Source organism: Cricetulus griseus, chromosome 2 (assembly GCF_003668045.3).
Source record: "Cricetulus griseus strain 17A/GY chromosome 2, alternate assembly CriGri-PICRH-1.0, whole genome shotgun sequence".
Classification (NCBI taxonomy): domain Eukaryota; kingdom Metazoa; phylum Chordata; class Mammalia; order Rodentia; family Cricetidae; genus Cricetulus; species Cricetulus griseus.
This window is the reverse complement of record NC_048595.1, coordinates 33,629,978-33,637,681: the sequence shown is the minus strand read 5'-3', so window position 1 is coordinate 33,637,681 and position 7,704 is coordinate 33,629,978. Positions and strand designations below refer to the sequence as shown.

The 7,704-nt window shown below is 45.6% G+C and overlaps 1 protein-coding gene across 1 annotated transcript; it reads left to right on the top strand.

Annotated features, from left to right (window-relative positions):
* Positions 1-6,117: 6,117 nt before the first annotated feature.
* Positions 6,118-7,056, top strand: LOC100770537 (olfactory receptor 2A2). The gene has a single exon (XM_027398963.1). It carries the CDS (start codon positions 6,118-6,120, stop codon positions 7,054-7,056), a length of 939 nt encoding a protein of 312 aa, XP_027254764.1.
* The last annotated feature ends 648 nt before the right edge of the window (positions 7,057-7,704 follow it).

The window sequence follows — 7,704 nt, the reverse complement described above, 5'->3', positions numbered from 1 at the left end:
TCCCTCTCCCTCCCCTCCCCAAACCCTTCCCCAACCTCCCACCTGTCCCCGACCCATCCCCCCTCCACTTCCCAGGCAGGGTAGGGCCCTTGATGGGGTCTCCTCAAAGTCCACCACATCATCCTGGGCCTCCCCCATGTGTCCAGGCTGAGAGAGCATTCCTTCAGTTGGGATGGGCTCTCAAAGTCCCTTCTTACACCAGGGAAAAATACTGATCCATTACCAGGGGCCCCATAGAGTGCAGAGGCCTCCTCATTGACATCCATATTCAGGGGTCTGGATCAGTCCCAGGCCTCCCAGGCAGCAGTCTGGGGTCCATGTGCTCCCCGTTGTTCAGGGCAGCTGTTTCTGTGGGTTTCACCAGCCTGATACCGACCCCTTTGATCTTCATTCCTCCCTCTCTGCAACTGGGTTCCAGAGTTCAGTTCAGTGTATATCCATGGATGTCTGCCTCTGCTTCCATCAGCCACTGGATGAGGGCTCTAGGATGGCATATAAAGTAGTCATCAGTCTCATTATAGGGGAAGGACATTTAGGGTATCCTCTCCACCATTGCCTGGATTGTCAGTTCGTGTCATCCTTGTAGGTCTCTGGAAATCTCCCTAGTGCCAGATCTCTCCTCGGACCTATAATGGCTCCCTCTGATATGGTATCTCTCATCCTGCTCTCCTCTATTCTTCCTCCAATTCAACATTTGTACTCCTTCATTTCCTCCTCTCCCCTCCTCTTCTCCTCCTCTTATTCTGCCCACTCCCTCTCCCCTACCCTCATGCTCCCAATTATCTCAGGATTTCCTGCCTCTTCCCATTCCTGGGGTCCATGCATTTTTCCCTTAGAGTCTTTCTTGTCTCCTAGTTTCTTTGGTGAAGAGGATTGTAGGCTGGTAATCTTTTGCTCTATGTCTAAAATTCATGTATGACTGAGTACATACCATGTTTGTCTTTTTGTGACTGGGTTATCTCACTCAGGATGGTTTCTTCTAGTTCCATCCATTTGCCTGCGAATTTCAAGATTCCACTGCCTAAAAGAAAAATTTAAAGGAATGTTTGTTATTCAACAAAAGTAAACACAAATGTTTTGGGGGTGCTTCTTGTTTAGGCACCTTCTGAGTTCTATTTTACCAATTAATTCAGTTTTATAATTCATTTTTATTTAATTTTTTTCTCATTTAACATTCCCTCCCAGTTCCTATTGCCTTCCCTCCTCCTGCTACCCCCTTTTTCCCCTCACCCCACCCTCAAGCAATCCTCGAAGAAGGTAAGGCTTCCCATGGGGAGTCCACTAACTCTGGCACCTTACTTTGAGACAGGACTAAGATCCCTCACTTTATCTAGGCTTTTCAAGGTATCCCTCAAAAGAGAATAGGCTCTAAATAGTCAGTTCAAACGCTAAGGATAAATCCTGGTCCCACTGCCAGTGGCCTCACACAGACCGCCCAATCCACACTACTGACATACACATTTGCAGGGCTTAGTTTGGTCCTATGTAGGTACCTCCAGTCCAGAGTCAGCGAGCTCCCACTGGCTCAGGTCAGCTGTCTCTGTGGGTTTCCCCAAAATGGTCTTGACACCTTTATGTAAAGGAAGGTAATTGAGGTGCATAGAGGCCTCTCCCTACATCTTTGCTCATGTTATCGATCCTCTCTTTCTTCAGCTGGACTCTGGGAGCTTGACCCAGTGCTTAGCTGTGGATCTCTGCATCTGCTTCCATCAATTACTGGATGAAGATTCTATGATGATAATAATACAGGTCGTCATCAATCTGATTACAGGGAATGGTCAGTTCAGGCACCCTATCCACTGATGCTTAGAGTCTTAGCTGGGGTCATCCTTGTGGATACCTGGGAATTTCCCTAATGCCAGGTTTCTCAATAGCCCCATAATGGCTCCCTCAATCAATATATCTCTTTCCTTGCTCTCCCTCTCAGTCCTTCCTCTTGTGTTCTCCTCCCTGTTCCCTTCTCCCCTCCCAGTCTCCTTCTGCTCCTTGCTCCCCCCTCCCCTGGCTGCCAGCATTCATTCAGCTTCTACTCTGGAGGAGGCAAGGATGACTCAGCAAGTGAGTGAGAAAGAGAAATGGAGAAAGGGGATCTGTTTCTAAGCAGGAAAGCCACATAGTCTTTCCTCGGATACTGCTTCATTGTTCTGAGCAAAGGCTCTGGCTAGGCAACACCTGTGACCACGGGGGAAGGTGTGCCATCTCTTCTTTCCATCTGTTGAATGGACATAGTCACAGCACCAGCCTCACATGCTTGCAAGCATGCTGGGACATCTTGGTCTGCTTTGTATAGTAGGTGATGGCTCTGATTGGAGGTGCCCCTGTTAATCATTAGATTTTTCAGCTATTTTTTTTAACTATTTGAAATAAAGTTGTGAATAAAAAGCAGATGTGATACTTGACACGTGGACAGCTGCCATTGTTAGAATTATTTTTCATTGGCTTTGATAGGAGTTGAAATAAATGGTAGAAAGGGCCATGGCATTAGCATCAACCTCTCCTACCCTCTTTGTATGGACTCGTGCCCTGGTTTCTTCTCAGAGGTTCACAAACCCAGCACAGGTATGGGTTTTGGAGGCTTTGTTTATATGTTTGGTTTTTTGTTTTTGCTTGACTTCTGGGGAATAGGAGAGGAAAGTATAAGACGAAAGCATATGTAAACAGTCCTTTATCTTTTGTTCTGGCTTCCCAGTGTCTTCCAGTACATAGATCATATCATAAGCCTTTACCATCTTTGACATGCCAGACTCTGTTTTCAGTCAGGACTCACAGAGGAAAATCAAGTCATGCTCAGTGGGACCAAGCTTCTCGTGGGGGTGGTGAGGACTCAGTCCTGCAGAATTTCCAAGCTTGCTTTGAGCTAAGATGGGTCCCGAAAGTGGACCTTCTGGCAGTAGGAGATCTGGGTCCTTGTCTCAGCTTTGCTTCAAACTCCATCATGCTCATGGGTGTCTCCAACCACAAGTTGACCTCCATGGATCCTCTCTCATGCTCCCTGGACTTGCAAGGATGTTTTCTGTACAAGCCTTCATAGCTGCCCCAACATCTCTCTAAGAGAAAGAACCCACAAACTTGCCTGGGAAAGTTGGACCAAAATCAGGTGAAGTAATGAAGCCAGGATGTTCCTGCAAGTCTTTTAATCTTTTCCCTGTAGACAAGGAAACCAGAAGAGGCCCTGTTAGATTTTTATGGTAGAAAGAGCGCTCTGGAGGCTAGTATAGTGAATGACATGCATAATGAATGACTGAGATGAGAAAATGAGGAGGCAGAGGAGGAGAAACAATGGGGCATAAATATGCTGAATGTTTGGGGTGGACATTGGCATGGCTGTTAAAGAGGGGCAGATGGGTGAATGAGGCATTCTGGGGGTAGTGGCAGTGAACCCTGGGGAACAATTTGAGATGTAGGGGATGAAGCTGCAGCTGGGAAGTTTCTCTGAGTTTCTGAATGGTCTCATTGGATTTTTCTCACAGATATGCACATGTGTAAGTATCTATATGTACGTATATGTGTGTGCATATGCACAGATTATTATACTAAAACCAACATAAGTTTATTTGCCTTTACCCCCTAAAAAATCAAGGACAGGGAACATGTCAGTAAGCTGAGGACTCATTATGGCTTAGTTCTAGTGAGCCACGGCTTTGCTGTAGATAGGAAGCCGTTTTACTACCAGAGCCTGTGCAATTCTTTTTCTCCCATACATCTCCTTCCCAGAGTCTCAGTTCTTCATCCATAAGATGGAGGTAACAATACCTACTCTGCATATCTCATGGAGCCAGCATAAGGCTTAAGAGTAGGATGCCAAGGCACTTTGCAAGGCATAGCTCCAGAACTGAATTCTGTAGCCTTGGCTTCTTGTGATAGACACCAATGTTGTTCCTTGTCACCCTTCACCTGTTGGGTAACTACTTCCTAAGTCCTGAGAGTCAGGGAGTTTTCTCTAAGAACTTTGCTCACCCCCCAGAAAGCTATAGATGAGTAGGATCCACAGCCTCAAAGCCTTGATTTCTCTGGCCCTAAGTCTTGGAAGTACAACAGACCCTGTTTTGTGTTGTTGGTATATAGACAGCTGTCCCCACTCAACAGCCTGTCCTCACAGATCAACCAGGTGTAGCATTCCCAAACACCAGATCCTTGAGGCAAATCTCACTCACTGGCTTTTGTGTAAAAAAGTGAAGGGTGGGAAATGTCAGTCTAGGCCCAAAGGCAGATATTCTGTTATCCTTGGCCTACTTCCCCGTGGGAAGAATGTTGATTGCAAACAAGGTAACTTTATCCCTATTTTACAGCTGGGAAAACTGAGTCCTGGGGAGATTAACTAGTAGCCAACATCACATAGCACCAGTATCCAAGCAATCCAGCTGTCTGTGACACAACCTTCTGGTTTTCCCCTCTAAGGCATGTGGCTGAGGCAAGCACCATTATCCTTTGTGAAAAGCAGGAAACTGTGAAACACTCTTGGGAGACAACATGGCCTACAGAGCCTCTTTAATGAAAAGTGGGGATTTAATTAATGAAATGACTGATTTCCAGCTGGCTGTATTGGATGAGGTCTGCAAACATCCTGGAAAGGTACCTGGCCTATAGGAAGGCCAGGCTGTGTGAGATCTTGTGTCAAAGTTAAGGACTCATCTAGTGGACTGGATACAGGTATACGATTTTTGTGAAGACTCAGCTAAGGAGGCCCAAGAGAAGGCCGGCTGAGGGTAGATACATGGGTGCCAGAAGTGACACTGACAACATCAATGATGCAAATGGCACCTCTTTGAAGAGGTGTCCTTTCCCTGCTCACTAGGGAAACAGAGGCTCAGGGGTGTGTGTTAGGATCACAAACAGCTGAATCAATAAGTTGACTTTTGTAAGGAGAAGAAACTGGGGGTAGACATCTGGGAGAGTAATCCCTGACTGTGGGCATCCTGGGTGATGGAGTGATTTCATAGCATATTTGTGTAGCTTGGACCTGAGTCCCAGTTTGTGTACCATTCAGAAATGCACTTAATATTTACTGAGCATTACCTGGGCTTTGGTGGCACACGCCTTTAATCCCAGCACTTGGGAGGCAGAGGCAGGCGGATCTCTGTGAGTTCGAGACCAGCCTGGCCTACAAGAGCTAGTTCCAGGACAGCCTCCAAAGCCTCAGAGAAACCCTGTCTCGAAAAAAAAAACCCCAAAAAATATTTACTGAGCATATACTGTATGTTAGACCTCTTTCAGGGTTATTTTCATGGTAAATATCTCAGTTTTCTTCTTATGTGTTTATTCCCATTTTATACTTGTAGAAGCTGTCTCAAAGAGTTGGAAAAAGGGTAAAATGGCTCACTCACGCAGTCACTCAGAAGTGAGAAGTAAGTGTTCCTTCCAATACTGTGGCCTATGATACAAGCAGTTTGGCAACATTCTGGTCTGTGTACCACACTGAGTGTAAAATTTAGGTGGAAAAAGAAATTAATGTCATCGAAGGGACCAAATGGAGTCTCTCCCTATCTCAGGCATTTGAATTGTCAATTTGCAGAGCTTAAAAAGCATTTTATTTCTACTTTTTATGTATTAGTGTTTTTCCTGCATGTGTGAACGGAAAACATGTATGTGTCTGGTGCCCACAGAGGCCAGAAGAGGGCATTAAGTCCCCTGGATCTGGAATTACAGTTGGTTATGAGACATCACATTGGTACTGGGAATCCAACCCAGGTCCTCTGAAAGAGCTTTGGGTGCTTGTAACTGTTAAGCCATCTTCTCCTGCTTGGAATTTTTACACCAATATTGATCTCTAACCACCTAGATGTCTGAAGGAAACTTAAAAGTCTTTGGTAAGGAGAATTAGGTACATATTTTCCGATGCCTTCATTTCATAGCAGAGGAAACTGAGGCTAAGGAGGGGAGCTACTGTGGGTTTAGAGGCAGAGCTAGTACTGTACACAGATCTCTGTTCTTCATAAACTTCCTGGGAGTGGTTCCAGAGGACAGCAATAGGTAAAGTGGACAGTCCTATTAAGAGGGATATAATTGGGTTTCATAATTTTTGAATGCTGACCACTATCTAACCCCAACTCTGGTGCATGGCTTAGCTAAATTCCTGTGTGAATTGGCACTTTCTCTTTTTATTAAGAATAGAGCATAATGCAAAGTCCCAACCAGACCTTTGTGACAGAATTCATTCTTCTGGGCTTCTCCCTGAGCCCAAGGAACACACCTCTGCTCTTCTCGGCCTTTCTGATGATTTACCTGTTGATCATTGTGGGCAATGGCTTGATCTTCATCCTCATCTGCTTGGACTCACACCTTCATACCCCCATGTATTTCTTCATTGGCATCCTTTCCATGTTAGACTTAGGCTATACCACCACAACTGTGCCCCAGATGTTGGCACATTTGGCCAGCCAGAAGAAGACAATTTCTTACTCCAGTTGTGTGGCTCAAATGTACATTTTCTTGGTACTAGGTGTCACAGAGTCTTGGCTCTTTGCCATCATGTCCATAGACAGATATGTAGCCATCTGCCACCCCCTCAGGTACAGGGTCATCATGAGCCCATGTCTATGTGGGGGAATGGTTATTTTCTGTGGACTCTGTGGTGTTACCTCTGCTCTTGTCTACACCATATTTGCCATGCGCCTCCCCTACTGTGGCCCCAACAAGATCAACCATTTCTTCTGTGAAGTCCCTGCGGTCTTAAAGCTGGCTTGTGCAGACACCTCAGTCAATGACCAAGTAGACTTCATTCTTGGGTTTAGTGTCATACTGATTCCCCTGTCCCTTATCCTTGTCATCTATGTCAACATCTTTATTTCCATCTTGAAGATCCGTTCAGCACAGGGTCGACTGAAAGCCTTCTCCACCTGTGCGTCCCATATAACTGTGGTCACCATGTTCTGTGTGCCAGCCATGGTCATGTACATGAAGCCTGGTTCTAAGGCCTCTCCAGAAGAGGACAAGAAGCTTGCCTTGTTCTACAATGTCATTTCTGCTTTTCTCAACCCTGTCATCTATAGCCTCCGGAACAAGGATGTGAAGAGGGCTTTCCTCAAGGTAACAGGATGGGGTAGACCACCAGAATGAATTCCTGGAAGAATGTGGAAACAATTCATGTTATATTATTATTGTCCAAGAACTGATTCACGTGATAGCAGGATCCATGCAACCCCCCCACTTCTACCTCTCATTTCAGCTTTGTACAGGTCTTTTGGGGACCACCCCCTTATTTGCTGGTGGAACAGGGTATTGTGAAATGTCTCCCAGGTGCATCACTCTTCTCCTTTCATTTTGTTCTATATGGCCTAGGTTTTTCATAAAGTAGGAGATGTCTGAGCCATTAAACACTTTTGTTAAAATAAAGGGAATGGGATTGGGAGGATGCCCCCGGACTATCTTGAGAAAAGCTCACTGTCTTGTGGAAACCATATGCATACACCATGTGAGCTGGATACAGGGAAGAAACATGGACTTGGAGAATTCCTGGTCCAAGAGGAAGAATGAGCTGAAACTCATTCTATTAATTTGGAGACAAGCAGGGAGAGCTTGAGGCCAAGTGCAATCTGATACCACAGACCTCATCTCAGGCTACCTTCTCCCTTCCTTCAGGGAGACTTTGTCATGACTTGACTATGCAATTCCCACCCTCACAGGTTCATGTGCAATGGACAGGCTTTGGGGCTCTGATCTGATTGATGGATTAACCCCTCGATGGATTCATGATATGATGGTGTT

What these genes read in the sequence shown, in the direction of transcription:
- LOC100770537 (XM_027398963.1), top strand. Translation starts at nt 6,118, where the DNA reads ATGCAAAGTCCCAACCAGACCTTTGTGACAGAATTCATTCTTCTGGGC.